Raw genomic sequence first — 22,599 nt, 5'->3', positions numbered from 1 at the left:
ATAGTGATCATTCAGTATGCGTTACAAATTCATTGAGCACGGTTTCCGTGACCCTACCCTTGAAAAAAGCTTGCTGCTGTGTCGCAAACTTTTTATCTTCATCCTCCTCAATACTTATACAGCTCTATACGAAGATATTGTTATAGGTCTGAAGTCCTTAGGCTTCTTATGGGTTTTGTTTCATACTTTTCAATATTTCCAATTCCAATAATTGTTGTATGTTGTTTCTAAGTTAATACTTTTTTTTATTTTCGGACCACATCTTATAATAATGATATTCGAAAGGGTTAACGAAACGGATGTTGGAAAAAATATGTGCTTAAATTAACAAATTTTGTTATTAAAATACGACGTAGTGAAAAGTAGCCTTAGTTGCTACATACTATTTTAAGCTACAAAATTAAATTTTAATTTTAAGTTCTTCGCTATATATTTATTTCCACAGCATAAAAAATTACTTCAGTTCGCTATTTGCACGCAAGCATAGTAAAATTTAATTGTAGTTATAATAGCCAAAAATTTAGTTCTTTAAAGAAATTAAAATCACAGCTCCGCTTTTATGGGGCTTAAGTAGAGAAACTATAATTTTTGAGAAATCATAAAAAAGCTATAACCACTCCTCGACTGCAGAAAGACACAAACACAAATATATGTAGGTATATACATAAGTATTTATATGTTAATAGCAACGCGCTAACTCGCCCATATAAACTCCCCTAAATCCATTTTACTGCACAAGCATTTAGACTTGTACGCGTACATATATACATGTGTATGTACAAAAGTATGTAGATTGGCATGAAATTACACCTCCCTTTAGAGCCATTTACGAGCTTGGCGCGCACACAAAGCAAATTTGCCGGTCATTAAATTATTTAATTGCTGCCAAAAAGTGTAAATTTTCTGCTTTTTCGAGTAAACCTACTTCAAGTTTCAGCAAACAATGCTATTAGGTGACTTAATCACTCACTCGCTTTCCGCCCACCACGCCTTGGCATTTTTAGCATTTCTATGCAGCCCACTTGGCCGCTAAGGCATTTCTAATGTGAACTAATTATTTCCTGATTAACACTGGACATGCACCGACTTGTCTATTAGCTAGACTTGTCGAGCTACATATATAAGAGAAGTGAATATTTGCCAGCCAAGTGATGGTCGGTCACTCTTCTTTATTAACTGTCAGGTGGCATGTCTAACCCAAATAAGCTACCCTTTCTTACCTGCGTCTAACATATTTGTACATCCATCTGCCCTATGGTGAGGATGGGGATAATGAGGTTTAATGGAATTCTGTGCATAACTAAATACCGGTGAAGAATAGATTATTTAGTAGATGTATTTGGTAACTGAATAAGAGGGTTTCTAAAAATTTAATAGGTAAGTTTATGAATTATAGGAAATAAAATACATATGTAGGCAAGTTCACTAAATAGCAGTAGTAGTTCAAATAGAAGTAAAAAATATAACGCTAGTACGGGCTATAGTAGAGCAAATCCTGCTAATTCATTATATTTTCTTATGAAGACTTTTCATTTTTTTTTTTTCAATACCATTTCAATGCATTGGAAAAAATATATTAAAAGCATAGTTTTGCAAGAAAAAATATGTTATATTAGAGGTGCGCTGCCCTTATTCAGCGTTGGAACGCACGCTTAGATCACCATTCGCCTATTGTGATACCGTAATAGCTACTCCACATACTTTTTTCTGAAGATTGTGTGCCCAATGCGCCGATGAAAATACAAAAGTATTTAGATATTTATCTTGCAGTAAATAATCAAGTTTTCTTCTCATATGGCGCTGCAACCGCCTACGTAATTTTGAACGAGTTCAACAAAGCATGCCAGTTATATCTCTTCTTTGGCAACAAGAAATGCCAAGTCAAGACAATTCTACCTCCGCTTGGTCTTTACGTCGCAGAGGAGGCATCCGTATTTCTCTTCTACCGCCAGCGGATACTACAGAAATACACTAAATACCGAGTTTGGTAGTACCTACATATGCACATACTTTAACTTTTACATTTTACATACTTTAGTATTAGATACTTTTTTACCTACTGAAATATCGCGTACAAAAACTCCTAGGAAGATTGGCATTTGAAAATCCCTCACAGTGCTCCACCGAGCCATCATAGAGGAAAAGGGACTTTATGGCTGTACACCAAGAATTTTTTTTTATCCAACTTGTCTATGTTATCGATTTTTACCACTCTCATAATTTCTAATAAAAAATGTTTTAAACTAGGTTATGGAAAGGATTGTTTACCAAATCCAAGACTAGTACTCAGAACAGTATCAATTTTTGATACGCTTTATGTGGAACAGCAGCAAATGTCTGACATCTATCTCGTTTCAGTTTGGGCATGTAAAGAAAATCATAACACTATAATTCAGAAGTGCGTTCGCGTATAATAATATTCACAAGTTGTCATCTTGTCTGCTATCCCTTCAGACATATGTATGACTATAGAAAAATCAAGAGGGCATTAAATAGAAGTGAAATTCAGAGGAAACCAAAGTCAGACACCCTTGCCATGTCTGGTGTAGCAGTGCGTATACGCAACATTGTATTGTGTCTGACAACTAGCACTCTTTTGATGCGTACTATGTATGTGCGCATAATGCGTATACAAGAAGTAGGTACTTGATCTACAAGCATTGCTGAGTGGTGTTGAAAAGTTGACACTTGTATACCTACATACATATGTATGTAAAATGTATACATACATGTGCCATGCTCGCGCCCTCAACATAAGACCAGGTTGCGTAGACTTCTAGATGTGTACATACATATATGGGCGCGAATCAGCGTATTAGTGCATCATATGTATTTGCAATCTGTTAGGCACAGCGTTGTTCTAATCAATATAGTTGACAAAAAAAATCCTGTAGAAACAAATATTTTAAACAAAAAATGGGTTTGCTGAATTTAATAAAATCTTAATACTTGCTCACTACTGCAAAAATGCAAATTACTTTAGCTCCGCTTGAGCAGTTAAATTACACTTTTCTACCTCTTCAATTACAGCGCATTTCGGAACGTGCTCTCGATGGCTTGAATACTCTAAAAACGCTGAATCTGCGAAATAATTTGCTAAAGAAACTTGACAACGGCTTGCTACGTGGCACACCAGCACTTCTGTCGATCAACGTACAAAGCAACGATTTGGAAACTTTGACATTTTATACATTCCAGCCAATTATGGATAATTTGGTCAACAGTACAAGTGAACTGCTGCTGTCAGGTGAGTTTAATTTAACACAAGTTACAAGTTTCATTAACTATATACAAACGTACATATACATAGATATGTGCAATGGACGAAGGCAAGCATGTGAATACGTTTAACAACTATTATGTCCAATGTATGACCCTTGATACTTAGCGAAGCAACCTGCAGACTTACATACATATGACCATTAAAATATTGCGCAATCAGCACACCAATTCGTTCAAATTTTTATGTCAGCATAAATGTACATACATACATATGCATATACGAGTATATATATACATCCGCAAATGAATATATGGGGCGTTCCATACCAAAATGGACGGTATTCAAATTAAAGCTTGATTAATACATTTTTAAAAACTTTACTGCACAAAAAAAAAACAAATCGATGTAATAAAAAATATATAAAATATCTCAAGAACGGGCCGAGGAAAAAATTTGAAAAAATCACACATACACACATCCAACTTCCAACTATGAAAATAAATATTTTTAAAAAAATTTTTTCTTGGAAAATTTTTCACACACAAATTTAAAAAAAAAAAAATAGTTTTTGAAAATTTGCCATCTCAAAAAAAATCAAAAAAATCGCAATGGTAGCTCTGAGTATTGCACAATATTTAAGTATAGTATTATTTGGTGCACTCTACAATAATTTGAGTTATGAATTTTTTTTTACACCGAAGTTGAGTAAAACGAGTATATTAAAAATTTTAAAATTTTTAAAATTTGTTTTCGAATTTTTTTCAGTGTGCAGTTTTGTAGCCCATTATGTTTTTCTGTAATAAGGTGCAAGTTTTAAGCGATTGCAAAACCGGCGCTAATTTTTATGGTGCTGCAAAGTTTTTAAAAATGTATTAATCAAGCTCGAATTTCATATTTGTTTATTATTTATGTTTATCCACCAACCCCAAAAATTTGAAACAAATCAAACACATGAAGTGTGAACCCCGTCCATTTTGGTATGGAACGCCCCCATATATACATCCACAAATGAATATATATACATATGTATGTGTATGTGTATAAAAAAAAACTCTTTCAAATATCTAAGCTGACGTGTCACTTGTACATTTGTTAATATGTATGCTAATATCCTCTGTCCTATGTCAAGTAATTATAGTCGCTTGAAGTTGTCGACAGCTAGGCTACCACTGCTTTCGCGCTCTGTACGTGCACGTCATGGCAGACACTAAAATGTCAGCTAGTCGTAATTTTCCTTCCACCCATCCAACGATCACACGTGTTTTGCATACAAAATGAACTTTAATGTGAATGTCGTTAGACGAGGAGAAGGATAGTTAGCTAGATTTCAAGGGGTGCCTGAAAAATTCCATAGCTTTTAAATTTAAATTAAGAAATTGCTGCGACCGTATTTTATAAAAGTAAAGGAAATTATTGCAAATCATACTAAAAACTTGTATCTTGGATGCCAAGTTATTCTCAACCAACTTACTTAACCAACTCGCACACATTCACATCATCACATTCCAGTTAACTAACTAGTCAGTTATGGCATCAAATATACCAGTTAATCTACTAAATATTTAGCATGTTTATTGACTAGTTGGATTTTAAGTGCAGAGCTATTGCAAATGCTTCCATATATCTACACACATACATATGTATGTACATGCATACTTCCCTCATACCACTGTGATGACAGCTCAGTGTACGTGATGTTAAGAATTGCACTCATTAAGGAAATGTTGAATCGTCATTGCTGGAGTGAACATTTCCGTTGACATTTAGCACTTGCAACGATTTTCATAGCGCTATTCGGTGACCAATATATGTATTTATGTATGTACATATGCATAACGTGGCTAACTAGATGTGTAGGTAAATAACTACGGACATACACATATACGTGCTATTTACTTACATATGTATGTATGTATACGTAATTTAGTACAACAAACAACAGAACCTCTAACAAATATGCATCTAAGACACATGCACACACATACATGCATACATATGTATGTACACAAACACTAAACTTTTTAATGTTCTTCACTGCCGTTTGTAGTTAATTTTCTAAGCACTTACAGGTGTTTAAGGTGTTCAAAAAGTTTATGAAGGTTATATAGTATAAAACTCTGACTGTTATTTGATTATAGATTTAAGTGTTTTTGATTGCGTAGTCGAATAGAAAATTGACATACATTTTAAATGAAATAATCACACAAATCGTTACGTTTTGTTCGTGTGAACTCTTACGAAGGCGTGTAAATAAGTATTAGGGTCATAACCAATTACCTATATGTAAGCACAAATGTATGTTTGTAGGTATGTTTGTGAAAATTAGTCATGCAATGATTGCAGCTGACGCTTCCCATGCAAACTTTACAATCAGCTGAAAATAGCAGAAGCCCAAAGGAACCAAACCACTCTTCGACACAACAATGCTGTTCAGGCTAATTTCTAATTTTACTAAATGTTTTGTAATTTTCTAAATTCATGTCTGCCGCCTGCCTGCACATGTGCCGTAGGCCCTAAGCAATTTTCATAAAATTAAATGCGAATTCATATTAACTTCAGCACATGGAAAGCATTTTGCTATGAAAATATGTACATATGTATGCATACATACATATATGTACAGTGACTCAAATAAGTGTTTACAGGCTAATTTTTTTTTTGTTTTTCTATAAAAATATTTATATCTAAAAACTATATAAATAAAAGTTTAAACTTCATTTTTTATTCATTAAGGAAAATTCAAAAAATTTTCATTAACTTTCGCAATATTTTATATGAAACTTTTTGAACATTTGTAGGTATGCAGTTTTATTGCGCATACAATTTTAGTCTAAGTTTCAAGCGTTTAAAAAATCGCGTTAAATTTTAATATATTTTTTGTGGCCGCTTTAGCGGTTTTTTATATAAAAATTTTTGAAATTTTGTTGCGAGCGGTCTTGCGCATTTTATTTGAAATGAAATTCAGGTTATATGAAAAAAATACAAAAATCCGTCAGCAAAAAAAAAAAATATATATCCTTTACAAATTCCATGCGATTTTTTAAGAGTAAAATTCTATGCGCTATAAAACTGCGTAACTAAAAATTTTCTTAAGATTCTGATTGAAAAGTTCAAAATTTTTAAGAAAATTGTTTGAATTTGTCTAAATTTGGTATACAGTTTGAAACTATGATTTATATGGTTTTTAAAAACAACTTGGATTATATTTATATAGAAAAAGAAAACAATAAAAGTAACTTGAAAAACATTGTGAATATTTAAAAAAAAGAACTCAACACGTGAACACTTGTTTGAGTCACTGTACATACATAATACACTGAGTAGCAAAATTGTCTGCCTAATTGTCGGCGTATTTCAATTTTTCGCCCATCCCAAATGACCTGCGGAGCGAAAAATGTCCTAAATAAATATATGCATACGTATATGTATGTATGTATGTATACATATACATGTAGGCGCCATCGTTGCCGCTCTTCGTCTGCTCTTAACCTTTAACACTCTGCTTAATTAGCACCTTAGTGTTGAAAAATAGTTCAATGGTTTTTGCTTTTGCTTTGTTTCGGTGTACTTTGGTTTTGCCAACCAACGACCAATCGACCAGCCGCAACATGGACCCATTTGCCTTGCCGAGAATGAGGTCTACCACCATACCGGCGACGATGTGAAAGCTTTGCGAAACTGAATTGAAGCTAATGGCAGCCATTTACGTAACTTATTTACACTTGGAAAAAGTGAACAGCTACATATATACATACATACATACATATGTGTGTTTTCATATGCATGTGATAAATCGCACACATAAATAAATTTATATGCATTTTGCAAAAGCACCCATAGCGAGTTGATTATACATATAAATGTATGCAAATGTGTGTGTGGCTGATTGACTATGTGTTGAGAGTGTATAAAATTAACGTACTGCATATGCATACATACATACATGTATGTACTATTTGCATATATGCATACTACAGCTATGGCTATATGTTAGCTGTTGTTTGTGTATGTAAGTAGTATACCTCCAGTGTGCTGTAATTGCATTTGCTAATGGGTAAGCGGCGGCAAATTGCCTCCAAATGACTGAAAATTACTTGAAAACATTCGTTTAACTTTATTTTTATGGCTCGTAATACCCGTGCGATGTGCGATTTGACATGCTTGCGCATAAGTTTTTAATTCACTTACACATTGATTATGCTTATTCATGCGAATAGCTAGCTCCATCTCTCGCATAGTCTAAATATATAATACGGACACGCACATACATGCAAACACATGTCCGCAAAATGTTGAAACTTTTTGCATACAAAATATCGAAAACGCATGTAATCCGAAATGCTAATAATCATTAGATCAAATGAATTCTACAGTAAATTCGCAGAATGTATTAAATGTATTTGGATTGGCGAAAATTAACATCAAGCAAACTCGCAAGGACACTTGGCTAAATGTTGTATAAATAGTTAGGGCATGTTCGTCTGTTTACGGTGATGTGAATTCTGAGGCTATTAAGGGATCCGCAGTGCCAAATAATATTTAGTGATCGGTAAAAACTACTAGTTGTGAAAAATTGTCCACTACCCTGCAGTGAGCAGTATTAAAACCGGTAACAATTCTTACTTCGTCCCTTCGTTAAAGTTCCGGAATGAAAAATTTAACTAAGGTCTTTACATCTAGCTTTGCTGGCGTTGTTACTATCGGCAATCAGACCGTAATATAAAATTTGCAGCTGAATAATGCGGAAAGCCTGAAAAGCTTTGTGTGAAGTTCTACTCGTAGCCTGTTTTTAAATCTTGTACAACATGGCTCCATGGCTGACCGATGAAGGATCCTAGGCCTATTAATTCCAGTACATCTTCTCTCCTGCCGAGAATATCTGTACATGACTTCACTCTTTCCCAACATCCAAGTGTGGTAACTCGCCTGCGATCAGTGTTAAGAGCGCTATATTTATCACATTATCTTTCAGGCGATCGATTGTGCTTTCATGTGAGGATCGCCGCCCTGCTGCCAAGGTGTGTGTGTTGGTCGTACTGTATTTCCGTGGCAGTGCCAATACGAATCGTGCAGTCTTGTCTTCCTCGAAGGAAGCATTCTAAGCCAACACTACTTTTTATGCATTCGCGCAATCAATTCTTATTTGAGTCCTTATTAAATTTTGTAGCTCGTAGAAAATTATCCAGGAAGCAACCAATGAGAAGACGATCCATTTGTAAAGCTCGATTGTTGGGTGTGATATTTGAGGTATACATTAGCTAAGCCGAGCGTGTGAGCTCTACAAGTTCTACTGCATAGAGAAAGTCCCTCAAGTAGTTGCCATCTCAAAGGCATGGACACTATAGGACTCGGGATAGCTGTCACAGCCCTAAAAGAGACTTGTCGCCAGCTTCTAGGCGATAACTCATTCCCTTGATGTGCCATATTTTTTATTGAAGATCTTAGTTAGGAAAAGTTATTGCAAAATGTTCAAAATTTTAGAATCTTCATAATGAATTTGATAGAAATTTTTTTTAAGATAATAAAATTAGGAAAATTTAGGAATATATTCAAAATCCCCAAATACATACAGTTGTCCACAAAATAATAGGAGTGCGATATTTTGACCAGTTTTATCTATGTATGTATTTTGTTTATTTAATATTTATTATTTTTTTTATAAAAGTCTAGCTGGTTATACAAAACACACTACATAAATTCAGCTTTCGAGCTTTGTAAAAGAATTTAAAAAATTTCGCAAATTTTCACCCAACTTTCAAACTTTTAAATCAGACTCTTTAGAAAAAAGTTTGGTATGCAGTTTTGTAGCCCATTTAGTTCTAGTCTGCAAGTTTAAAGGTGCTAAAAAATTTCGTTGATTTTTTGGATTTTTTTTCTTGCAGTGTCCTCTATTTAAAAAAAAATTGTCGAACATACATCTCAAAAATCAACGGGTTTTTTAGTAACTTGAAACTTTCAATTTATTTTATTAAAAGATGTTATACTAGAATAAAAGGGGCTACAAAACTGCATAACACAATTTTTTCTCTCTCATCATTTTGTGGACAACTGTATGCCACTCAATTAGAAAAATAAAAATTATTTTAGAATTTTCTCCAAATCGGATGCGTAAAAGTATTTGACTTTGTAAGTAATTGAGTGATTGACTGACTAAAAGGATCTGTATAAATGCATATGAGAAGGAAAGCAAATATCAGACTTGCAATTTAGATGCAGCTAAATAAATTGGAGTAGCAACTGCTGATGTGGAGCATGAATTAATCATAGAAGAGTAAATGAAACAGATTGAAGTAGCTACATACAAACATACATACAAAAGTTGCAGTGAAAGCGATTCAGGAAAAACTTCAGGAAAATCAAGCGCAATGCCATTTTCGTATCAATAAAGATATTTTCATCTGATAGATTTTCATTAGTGCTTGAGAAATATTTTGTTATTTTCTGCTTTTAGTGTACATTTGCTAACTTCATTTGGCAGCGTATGCTGTTAAATGCTTTTCACTGCTTCCTTGTTGCTCTTCTGCCATTTTTGTGACTGATTGATGAACTAAAGATTTTAGTAAAAAGTGAAGGCATTGCAGTATTTTGACAGCAGCATCGACAACATTTCAATTAAGGCCTAGTAAAATTTCAACACAAACACTAAATCATCCATCACCTGTTGCATGCCACAACCTTGATTGCTGGAATTTCTGGCATTCAATCTGTACAGAGAGATTTTAGTTAATATTTTATTTGCTACGACATGAATTTCTTTGTGCCGTTATTTGTTTTTGGAATTTTCGGTTTGCAGTTGCTCAGCACTTCGCTGCTGCCAACAACTAACGCATGGCATTTTCAAGCAAAATCATGCACCAAGTCAAGACGCCTGAAAGTATGCTACAGCAAAGTTAACTACAAGCACAAGAACACTACACGCCATAAGTTGGTAGTCAACAACAACATTTTGGGTTGGCGCTAATAGCGATGCGAAAAACATGAAAGATAACAACACCATTGACAACAGCTGTTATCGCGACACACTTGTTGTTGCTGTTGTTGTTGTTAGCATTTGCGCGGCGCAATCGATATTCTTGCTTAATAGCAAGAGTTTTTTGTTGTTATTTTTTTTTTATTGTTGTTTCACCACTTTTCAGCACTGACAACAGCAATGTGTTGCAACGATGCGCTAAATATTCTGAAAGCATTCAAAATGTCAATGGATTGATGATGTCGCCGTCGCCGTCCATGCTGCCTGCCAACGCCGCTGAGTGGTTAGCGGTGAGGGAAAGAAAAGTTTCCCTTCAATTTTCACTAACGTATTTGTCAACGCTTTGTTGTTCTTGCTGCTGTTTGTTATTGGCTGCCGGCTTGTCGGATGTAGTAGCAGTTGTTGTTGTTGTTGATTTTTGTTGTTAAGTGGTGACTCTTACGATTTTGTTTGTTGCCAATGTCACAGTGCATTGCCGTCTGTCGGCACGCCTGAGCGTTCATGCATTTTTTATGCCGCACATAAAGGCAAGAGCAACAACAACTGAGCGCTGAAGAGCAGCCCGCGCGCTTGTTGTTGTTTTTTTGTTGCGCACTACGACAACTTAATGGATTGAAAGTGTTTCGATGGCGCTCGAGTGTTTTTACTTAGTTTATGGCAACACATCGAATTTTATGTGTATTTTGACACGAGTACGCGCGCGCGCCCGTCAATTTTTCGCCGACAAAATGCAATGACTTGAGAGGATGCACCAATTGGCGTAAAAGTTCAACAAATGCTCTTGCGTGCATATATGTTAGTCTATAAATACGCCACAAAACATTTTGAACCACCTTTTTATACCTTTCATAAGCACAAAATGGTTTTATAACTTTGGTCCGATGTTTGTAAGTACCAGCATAAGAAGAGATACATAGATCCATTAAAATGTGCACTTAAACGATCAGAACGTCGAGCTGAGTCGATTTAGCCATTCCCGCCTGTCTGTCCGTATGTCTCTCTGCCCGTCTGTTTGTATGCCATCTAGTCTCTCAGTTTTCGAGATATCCGGATGAAATTTGGTAGATGGGTGTATTTTTTTAATAAAGATATAAGATTTTTCGTTATAACTCCTCCATTTATGTAGCTAGGAACATGAAACTTTGCACTGTTGTCACCCATTTTATCAAAGGAATACTTACAGTGCAAACGGCGAAGATCGGGTCGCTTTAACTATAGCTTCCATACACTTTTTTTCAGCTATGCGATTTTTTGTTATAGCTCCTGCATTTATGTGTTGCTGCATTTAGATATGTGTCGCCTTCTTCTTCTTGGTCATAAAACGAGCTGCAACAGCCCTTAGCGATTTTGGCCGAGTTCAACAGAGCACGCGTACGACATGGCCAATCCGATGCACTAGTTTCATCCGTACTGGGCATGTTCTGCTGTATGGGGTTCAATGTTCGAACTCCATCAGACAAAACTTCAAAATGATAATATAAAATTTCGATCTTCCTTTTAGTTGTCTAGAATTCGAAAAAGTGTTTGTGAAGTTCAGAAAGAATGTGTATTCAAAGCAAAATTTTTATAAAGATATATGAAGAGAAACTTGTTTAAAACAAGCAGTCTCCCGATTACGTCTGCAATACTTTTCAACTAGTTTCAAGTTGTCTTTTGTAGAAGTTGGTTATTTTATAGAAAACCCGCAAAAAACCGACCTACAAGTTAGGTACTTTTTGTCAATTTGTAGTTTTTTCACTTTTAATATTATATAGATGTAACTCAAAATTTATGTTTTTGGAGATTGCATTACGCAATGAATAAGCTTGATAAGGAGAATATGTTCAGTCTAACAGATAACCCAACTTCCCAAACATGGCATGGGTATATGTCTTTTCATCGTTTTCTATACCAAATGTATGAATCGATAAAGCTTTTATTGCGTTTTCCCAAAAAAATTTAATTTTGAAATACTTCGTATTTTATTATTAAACGTGCGACATATTTAGACAATAGGCAATAGACAAGTCACGTGTATGTGAAAGTCAGACTAATCCATTGCAAAAGCCATTGACACAAAAATCCCATGTGTTAACAATTGCGTACCTGAATGCACAACGCCATATGCAGTTTTAGCGATCGCCGCTAAAGATGTTAACAAACGTTACCAAGTGCTCGTGGCGGTCAGTTGTATGCGTTCAAAAAATAGAAATAAAATAATTTTTAGGGCTTTTGCGGCACAATGCGCTGGAAAAAACCAGTGAGTTGCAATATGTGAAGAAGCAATATTTGTCATGCACCTGTTCGCAATTTCACATTCATACGTGTAAGCTTCATGAGACTTTTGTAGCTGCAAATTAAAACGTGTATATGCATGTCCTCACACACGTACACCCACAATGTATGTATGTTTGGTGCCACATAAAACAATTTTTGGCAGCACTACACAAAAACAAAGAATACCACAGCACACCGCCACTACGCGCCCACAACAAACCAGCGGACACTCAATGTGGCTTCAGCAAACTCTCGTAACCGACAAACAAATGAAAACAAAAAAAAAAAACAATACCTTATTGTGCTGCGTTGAGTGGCGAGTGGCGAGTGTGGAACAATAATAAACATTTGAAGTGCATAACAGCAGCAAGCCCCAACATGCAATGGAAAATTGCAAAAAAAAAATAATGAAAAACGTAAAACGAAAGCATTTCCCTTGGACGAACAAGCAAATTGTCAACAAAAAGTGTGATCCTAAAACTGTGCGCATTGTTGGCGATTGTTAACAGGGTAAATAGTGAAATGCTTTTTCAAATTTCGATAAAATGTATTTATTTAACTGATATGTGTATAAGGAAAAAAATACCTCCTTTGTAGCAACATGGATAGACTTGCTAATTTGTTAAACGAATCTAGACTGATATTGACAATAGCATATGATTTAACTATAATATACAGGCACCTTCTGCAAATCCTACGAAGTCAAATCGGTGCGATTTGCAAAGTATTGTCGCATATTTGTAATCAAAGTATTAAATGTTTTACATGTAAGCTGCTAGAAATAAATCATTTACGTTATGTCCGGTGATTTAGTGGACAATTTTTTCCTCTTTGTTGTAAATCCTCCAAAATATATTTTGTTAAAAAGCATCAAAAAGCAATGAAACTCAAATCAAAAATGAATCTCAAGAGGCGTACTTTTAAAAAAATATATTTATTTCATTCAAATCACTGACCAAGACTCCATTTCATTTCTTTGCTCTTCATTTCATTTTAGCGTGAGAAGTGCTTTTACTTTCATTTACTTCAATTCATTTCGATTTAAGTAAATTCACTTCGACTTCCTTCATTCCATTTCAATTCATTTTGATTTATTTCATTTCATTTATTTTGGTATCATTTGAATTTTGAAGTAAATTCATTTCATTTAATTTGCATTTCACTTCGTCTCGTTTTATTTCATTTCGTTTCGTTCCAATTATTTTTTTTTTCACTTTATTTCAATACAGTACGTTTTCAAGTCATCTTACCCAGTGGCGGATTTAAATATTTGCCGCCCCTAGGCAATTCATAACTTGCCGCCCTTTTTTCACGAAAAAAAAAAAATATATATATATATCAAATATGATTGTTATTGTCAGTGCTTTATTACAATATAGTTCGTTAATAATGAAATACATAACGGAATTAACAAATTCGACATCAGCATGGATAAGGTATTCAACAAACACTTCAAACACTTCTTTTTCACAGTTCTTTACGTCTTGATTTTTCAGCTGCGAATTCGCGGATAATATCTTCACAATCGATAGATAGAAACAAATCTGACTCTATAGTCAGCAACGCAAGAGCATTCAGTTTGTTTTCGCTCAATGAAGATCTGAGATAGTTTTTCACGCGTTTTAAAACAGAAAACGATCTTTCTGCGCTACAATTGGAAATAGGAATTGAAACAAACATCCGCAACGCAATTTCAACATTAGGGTAAGAGATCTGCAGATTATCCTGTCTCAGCATTTTCAACAGTTCCAGAGGAGAATAATTTAAAATCTTCTTTTCGGTGCAGTATGCCTTGAAAAAGACCATTTCATTTCCCAAATTTTCCTCAAGATCTTGGGTGTAGTATTGGCTCAATATGATGGATTTTTCACGTAATTCTTCGTTGCTCAGATGTTTCATATCAGTGATGAGAGAAAATTTCGAATAGATTTTTTGATACGCCTCACGTCTCCGTGTCAATTCTGTCAAAGTACGGTCCAAGATAATTCAGTCAGCCATAATTAGTAAATAAACGTTGCAATATCGCTTATTCTCATTTCGATCTAGAAAAATTCAAATATTGAATAATTGAGCTCACTTCATGCATGCTGCAAAGTTTTGTAGAGAAATATCAAACGAATTAGAGAGTTTGGTGATGTCCGCTTAACCTTGCTGAATGTTTGTTTACATTTCAGGTAGTTATAAGAAAAATACTTCTATGAAATCACGCAAGCATACCTTATTTCGTAACATTCATCGGGTACATGCATCTGTAAAACACGATGTATTCTGCACTGAAATGCTTTAGAGGTTTGGACAAGTAGAATCCAATTATCAGGACATTGAAGTAGCGCTATGCGAGTATACAAAATAAAATCGCTCATCCGGAAGATTTTTTGACCTCGCGCAAGACAAACAGAAGACCATACACAGATACACTGCCTAATTTGACATACGACGGAAGCTGACCTTACAGCGAATTCTATTCATCGCGTGTCGCATGAATAAGCAGCTTTATCAAAAGGAGTATCTGTGTTGGATCCGCTAATTTGAAACGACGATGCCCAATACAGTTAATACTTTCAACTGGGGCGGAACAAATTCGTGCACGCTCGTTTTTCGGCAGTGTTGTCAAGTGTGGTAACCTTTTAGATGATTCTCGTTCTCGGGGCAGCGTGTCGGCTGTTTCTTTGCGTCACGCGCAGGCGCGCCGTCAGGTTTCTAAGCCGCGTGAATGAAAGTTAAATGGAAATTTCAACGACTGCTATACTAAGGAAAAATTCGCAGCGTAATTCTAATTTTGAATTGTATTGAATGAGATGAATCATTAATAATATTTTACAGACACAAACACAATTTCAAGTGCAGCTGAATCCAAATAAATTTTTTTCTTTTAATTTAGCTGTCTTAAATTTTGCCGCCCCTTAATTCTGCCGCCCTAGGCTTCAGCCTATGTTGCCTGTACAATAAATCCGCCACTGATCTTACCTCATTTCACTTCGTTTCATTTCATTTCAGTATATTAATTTAATTTTTTGTTTAGTTTCGTTTCATTTAATTTGATTTCGAATAACTTTCATTTAGTTTCGTTTTTTTTTTCATTTCACATTCAATTTGTTTAAACTATTTCATATTAATATGTTTCGTTCCGTTTCGTTTTTATTTCATTTTTAATACATTTTATTTTATTTTTATTTCCTTTTGTTTTCGATTCATTTTCGTTTCATCATGTTCATTTTAATTTTATTCTAATTTTTATTTAATTTTCATTTTACTTCCCTTCACGGAGTGTAATCACCTCACGTCATTTTGTTTCATTCTCATTTAATTTTTATTTCATTTCATTAAAATTTTACATTCATTTAATTTTTACTTTGTTTTTAATTTATCGGTGCTTCAATTTCGTCTAATTTGTATTTAAATTTGATATCATGTTCTTCTAATTTCAATTAAATTTTTACTAAATTCTCTTTTCACGTTCGTTTCATTTCCACTTCAGTTCAGTTTTTATTTTGCATTTGCTTTTTGTTTTCATCATTTTGGATATTACTTGGACCAAGTATGTATTGAATCCAGAGTATAGCGTGTACGCACATCTATTCCCTTCGCTTCTGTGGCGGCTGCGGTCCAACCATTTAGCTGAATAATTTTTCCGTTGTTTACTTTACCTTCCTGTTACGCAGCCTACCTCAGCTATCAAACGGTTTTATTTTTTTCTCAAGCTCTTTCACTTTATAGACAGGCAATACCATTCAATACCACTCAGGCGCTGCAATTCATAGAATAAATGCGCTGTTGGTATCGACAATCGAGCATTTAACTAAGCGCTTCAAATTCATTGAACACTTTCTAGCTTTCCACGGTGTATGGTGGTCAGCGTGGCGTATGAGCGATTATTTGTACCAGTAGTTGCGCGAAGCGACAGAAAAATTAACAGGAAAATCAAATGCAAGTCGGCACAAAAACAAATTGTATACAGAAAAAAACAAAACGATGAAGTGCCGCAACTACAGTTGATGTGTCTGTGTGAATACATGTTTTGCAATCCGCTCCAGAAGCAATTCAGCTTCTATATAAACACTTCAAACACACGGTCTTTTTTTTTTTTGCTGAAGAGGTGATATGCATCCCAAGCCCCGCGCACTCTATTTTATGTGGCTTCCTTTGTCATTTATTTTTGATGCTTGTGAGTGACTACCTCTGCGGCTGTATGTCTATTCGACTCACCATTTACATGACCTGGCAATAAATTTCACATTCGAAAATTTTATTTTGTTATGGCGGACAGACAACAGCTGTGGCAATTGGAAACCGCTCGTAAAATAAAACAAAAGTGGTACTCCAAAAGCAATAAGAATAACAAAATGAAATACAATATACAAATTTGGAAGGATCCACATGCGTACGCTGGGTCACAGCTCCTATGAGAAATGAAGAAGTATTTTGCGTCGCTAATAAATCATTTTTAACTGCTGTAGATAAAAATAAATAAATTTACAAAAAATTTAACCATTTGTGCAAGCCCCAAAAGGCGAGGAAATTCAGGTGTTAATATACAAATTTATACGCTGTAGAGTATTTAATCGCTTAAATATATGTAAGTATCATTTCGATGTCACAAGTCAACATAAATCACTCATAATTCAGTGATGAGCCACACGATAATCGGAGGTTTACACTCGGACCGCTACAAAAATAAAATATAACTTTCATTATTTTCATTGGCTCATGTAAAAGTTAATACTTCAGTGGTGCACAGGCATGTACGTTCTACCAAAATTTTTGTACCAAAGTTTAATTTTAACCTCTTAATTTTGCCAATTTAATGCAAATAGCACATAAATTGAACGATATAATCACTTTCAATAAAACACAATTAAGCATAAAGTTTTGTGAGCTGAGCTGAGAATTTTTTTTAATATTTCATTTAGTTGCCCGAAATGTTTCTAGCTTTTAATTTATATTGTACCAGACGTGCTATCGGCTAAAATGTTTCGCATTCGTCTCTCTTAGCACCCATAGACGTTTTAGGACTAATAAAATACAGCCAAGCCAGTATTTGTTTGTGTTTTATTGGGCATTTTGGGAGCAGTTTTCTATTCACGCTCAAACCTGGCCTTCAAATGTTATCTTTTGTCAACTGATCACCTACGTATGCACATACATATGTCTTTACAAATATTCCATTTACGTTGATTTGTGGCCATTTTTATTGGTTGAGCAGATGTTGAGCATTAGTAACTGTTACTTCAAATATGAATTTAGGTATAAAGAAATTCATGCAAACATACATACAAATTTTATATATCGCCATGACTAAGTAAGCAAAAAATCAACAAATTTATGCCAAAAAATTTCACAGCACCTCTACAAATTCCAGCGAACATTAAATTGATTTTTAAATTTTTAATTTTTAATAGGCCTCTTCGTGCTGGACTCTTTACTACTTTGGTTTTTTTGTATGGAAATTTCAAGCCTTCTTATTCGGTTTTTCTTAAAAGAAGAACATTTTAACGAAATATTTAATGACGCGGTGTCAATTTAACTTTGTTTTGCTTTCTTTGAAACACAACTTCTCGTTTGCATGCAAATAGCAAAGCCATTGAAAGATATTTCAATACAAACTCAAGAGACAGCCTAAAAACATTGATTGTTAAGAGCTCCTCATTTTGCCGACTGAATTTATGACGGAACTGACATAGTTGGAAAAGTTTTTCTCTAAGAATTTAACATTGCCAATTAATTAATACTTCATCTTGACTCGAGCTTCCAAAGATTAGTCTCATTAGTCGCATATTTCCGGGTATGAAAAAGGCGATAAAGATAAGTGGATAGCGCACCGTAAAATTGTTTAACATTTCTATAAAATCGTTTTTTTTCTCTGGTGAAAATTACTAATAAAAAAAAGGTGGAAACAAAAAAGCCACGACGCTAGATTTAAGATTCCGATGCTAGTGAAAAGATGCAATTGCTAAATAAAAAACGGTTTACCTGGTGCAACTGATGCTAAAATTTACAGCTCTGAACATATAATTACATATTGTGGATTTTTTATGAAAAAACCAATTGAAATCCTTGCAAAGACCTTTTACTCTGCCTAATACTTTATTGTCGATTGATTGTCCGAGATACTTATTTCACTTAACTTTAAAAGTGTTGAGAGGTTAAAGTGTTTCCATAGGTTCTAGTTAGGCGTCCATTGGTCAATTTATTAGTTTTTTTTTTTAACTATATATTTTCCGAAATAATTTTCTGTTTACTTCTCGAAATCGCTACCTGTACCATGAATATACTTTTTATCATTTTTTTCGATTTTTTTATCGATATTTTTATGAACACTTATTGCTAACGGTGTCTTCTGATATTTTCCTTTGCAAAACTTTTGAAGTCCGAAATTTTATAAAGGACGTGGACAGACAGCGAAGCCAGAAGATAGCGAAAAGACAGATAAAGAGTTAAAAATATATTGTCTGGCAACTCGAAAAAAAATTTTTCAAAAAATTATTTTCAAAATTTACACATTAGAGTAGGAAAAACAACCTAACGATCTCCTTCTCAAAAGTATCTGCTATAAAAAATATTTCGTGAATTAATCGCCTTATCTTCAATTTATCCTAATAAATTTTCAGTGCGGACAAATCTCTACGCCACTTATTTGTTCATGAGGCAGCAATAATTGTAACTTTCTTTTCTATTCCAATACCACAATCTACGTTACAATTATTACATAATCACTAGTTATTTCATTCAGTTCTCTTGAGCATCTCAATCAGCAAAATGAGAAAGCTTAACAATCACTCCCTGCTTTGATGTGAAAGAGATTTCATTTAAAATTTTAAATTATTTTTGATTACCTCAGCGCGCATCCCATTAAGTTTAACGAAAAGTTCAAAGGCCGTTTCTCTTTATGTACGATGGAATTTGTGATGATGTAAATAGTATGGCGCTGGTTTTGGCGGTATGGCGGCGCCCAGCGGTCTGTGGCGCTATTTGATGTTAAAAGAGTAATGCAAAAGTTCTTGCACTCTCGTGACCGCCGCGCTGCTTCAATTCAGTACAATGATGCAGAGCAGGAGAAAAGCAAAATTAGGTTCCACCAAAACTCTACCGGCGGCAAAGGCAGTAAACCTATAACAAACGAGGCAAGCCAAACCGTCAAAGCACCAACAAGCTACGCGGTCTATGCAATCAAAACAAAAAAAAAACAAAAAAGAGAAGGGAACAAAACTGTATTTACACAAGCAGTAATTCGAGCTCTTTTAGTTGGTTTGGTGGGCGAAAAAAATACTCACCAACTCAAAACCAACTCAACCAAAGTTAACTGTAACCGGCGCGAGTAGTGAATTGGCAAAAGCGAAAGCGATATTCGCCAATTTCAACCTCCAAAAAAAAAAAAAGAAAAACACCCAAAAAAAGGCAGATGGCCTAGTTTTACGCTACTAACTTTTTATTTTTATTTCGGGTAAAGCTGTAAATTTTTCTTGTAATGTTGATTTTTGCGCTACCAAAATACAGACGCTTTTATTCAGCAGAGATATACAGCAGTATATACTCGTACTTGTACGTTGTCAAGTGAACACTTTGTGCTTAAAAAACAGCTAACCAGCCTAGTACTACCTACCAGCCGTCGCTTGGTCCGTTCCGCCTACTAAGTTGGCTGTCCTCTTGAGGGTTTTATCATTTTTATTACATGCCTCGAGAGTCTTATGTATGCAAATTAAGTTCGCAGCTTTACGACCACGCCACAGCTATCTCCTATGACTCTATTTGTATGTATGTATGTTTGTAGGTTTGCAATACAGCGAGTTTTGATGCTACTGACACACTGCACCCACATTTCGCCCAAACCTGGACATGACAAAAACTGGTCTACAAGCTACTTTGGCACTTTTCCTGTAAACTTTCTTCAGCCGACTCAATTTACTTGGGCTATACATAAGTATTGTTTATGCGTGTGACATTTTTGTATTATATATATGTGTGTGTGTGTGTATGTGTTTACACAGAATTGTATAGACATTTTGACGGTCGACTGGCAGCGTGCCGCTTGTTGGGTTGGTTTGTTTTGGTACGAACTTTTATTTTTAGAATAATTTATTTCGTGTAAAGTTTCTGTGCATTCCAGGCATTTCTTGTTCCGTTTTTTTTTTATTCATGCGGCTGTATAAACAAATTTTGCGCTGCCGGCACCAGTCAATATAATAAGCATAGTTATTTCTCGAAGTTTTTATTTATTTCTTTTCTTTTCTTTATTCAATAAAAGGTTTGAAAATATCTTTTGAATGCCAATGGATACTGCAAAACTGCTGTACTGTAATTTTTGAAAATAAACACATCAATTAATATGACATTCTAATAATCTCGCCATTTTCAATATAATTGTTTGCCATTCCAAGAAAGTGTTAAACATTTCGTAAAGTTCGATGAATTTTCTTAAGAAAAAAATTATTTCAGTTCGAAATAAGGTAGTTAAAATTTTTCTGCAGAAGGTTGCTGCTATAAACACTTATGCAACTTTAGTTAATCCAGCATGGTCTCTGTATCCTATATATCCCCTACTCTTCGCCGAATTTCTATACTCTAAACTATTGTTTGTGGGGAAGTGCTCGACAGTTTACTGTGATATTTACAGAGGTGTTGCCTCTAGATCATCACAATAAAATGAACTTCAGTAGTAATAGAGGAGTTATATTTCTTGAATTATTTAAACCCGTTAATACTTACTATGATTAGGTTAGGTTGAAGTGGCTTCCAGTGAACCCACTACCGCATCTAGGCCCTTAAGATTTTAGGTCCGTTGCCACACTAAGCTAAACGTTAGAACTCTCCTACTCAAACCATCGTGCGTGGAGTCTGCAAATTTCAAAAGTTGGTATTTTCGATGCATTGATGTTTTTCCGAAACATTCCCCCTAACCACTCCGCGTGCTTTACAATGGCAACATAGCCTACTATGCTGGACCTTGACAACCCGATTTAATGGAAAAAAATACAATGAAACTGGACTACGTATTAAATGCTAGTAATAATTGTTTTTAATAAAAAAAACTTATCCGAAGTTTCTATTTGTAAGTTGTGGGTTGTACCCCAGAAATGTGAACAAAAATCATAGAATACTAGATTGGCCTGATTGAACGCGGGAAACCAGGCGCACACTGGGCACAAGTCACGGCAACCGTGATCGAATCAAATGCGATTTGATTTATTTTTTTTTTTTTTTGGATTATAGCATTCGATAGCGAGTTATCTATATCAATTTAAATTGTATTTGGGAAAAAACAGCTGTCCATTTATTTTATTCGATTCGAATCGAATTTCCATCGACAACGAATGTCGTGATTCCAGCCCCGGTAAAACACTAAGCACAATATAGAAAATTAGCCTACCAACTTGCTTATGAATTGACGAACTGCGATTCTTTTTAGCGTCCGACTCGGCGGAGACCATTAATAAGCCAAGCTTAACTAAAACAGTTAGATGAATAAAAGGAGGTGGCACAATTCGTTCCACGACCGAGAGGGAGTTAGTCACGATCCCTGATAGTCACCATAGGTATAATCGATATTTGCTTGAAAGATGAGAGTATATATTTCCTGCAGCTGTTCAGTCTTTTCCAAGCTAAGTTAATGCATTTATAATTTACTAAGACTCTTAAAAAAGTCTGATAACTTTGCAGAGGAGTAACTATTTCGCACATCCAACTATTTCTCTCTATTCTTTTAATCCTTCCACTAGGCTATAAGAATAATGAGCAACTATGCCCGAAGCTTAAAAAAATGTTTTGGGTTTTCTGTACTTACCACAATTCCATTATATTCCATTCCATTCTACACGGAGATTCGGAGCTGTCCTTCTAGTATTCATAAGATGCAGATGAGATACTTATGTTTGCTTCTTACAAGCTCATCATATCTTTAGGCGTCGAATTGTTCACGTTGTTAGAAAGCAGTTTGGAGAAATATTCCTTGCTGATCGTTAGGCTCTCCAAATCATCGAAGATCAGGTCGAAGTCTTCCTACTGAGAGGTAGAATTTTGCTACTGTGAGACAAAATTTTTCTGTATCATATCTCATGACAGCCATTGAACTAAGTCGTACTGAGAAAAATGAAGAAGAGATTTTTTCGCTTTATTTATTCTAGACACAAGCGCTTAAGAGGTCCAACAGAAGTCT

At 34.8% G+C, this 22,599-nt stretch overlaps 1 protein-coding gene across 3 annotated transcripts in view; it reads left to right on the top strand.

The window, feature by feature from the left end:
* Positions 1 to 22,599, top strand: part of Con (leucine rich repeat protein connectin) — a 115,447-nt gene that overhangs the window by 67,472 nt on the left and 25,376 nt on the right. For all 3 annotated transcript variants that reach the window (XM_017617585.1, XM_017617584.1, XM_017617586.1), the window contains exon 4: positions 3,031 to 3,247. In XM_017617585.1, the coding sequence (XP_017473074.1) occupies positions 3,031 to 3,247 (217 nt within the window). The remainder of the gene's footprint in view (positions 1 to 3,030; positions 3,248 to 22,599) is intronic.

This window comes from Rhagoletis zephyria, unplaced genomic scaffold, assembly GCF_001687245.7.
Source record: "Rhagoletis zephyria isolate East Lansing unplaced genomic scaffold, Rhagoletis_zephyria_1.1 Rzeph_scaffold_01445, whole genome shotgun sequence".
Taxonomy (NCBI): Eukaryota; Metazoa; Arthropoda; class Insecta; order Diptera; family Tephritidae; genus Rhagoletis; species Rhagoletis zephyria.
Note: the sequence above shows the minus strand (reverse complement) of the source record. Positions and strands in the feature narration are given on the sequence as shown.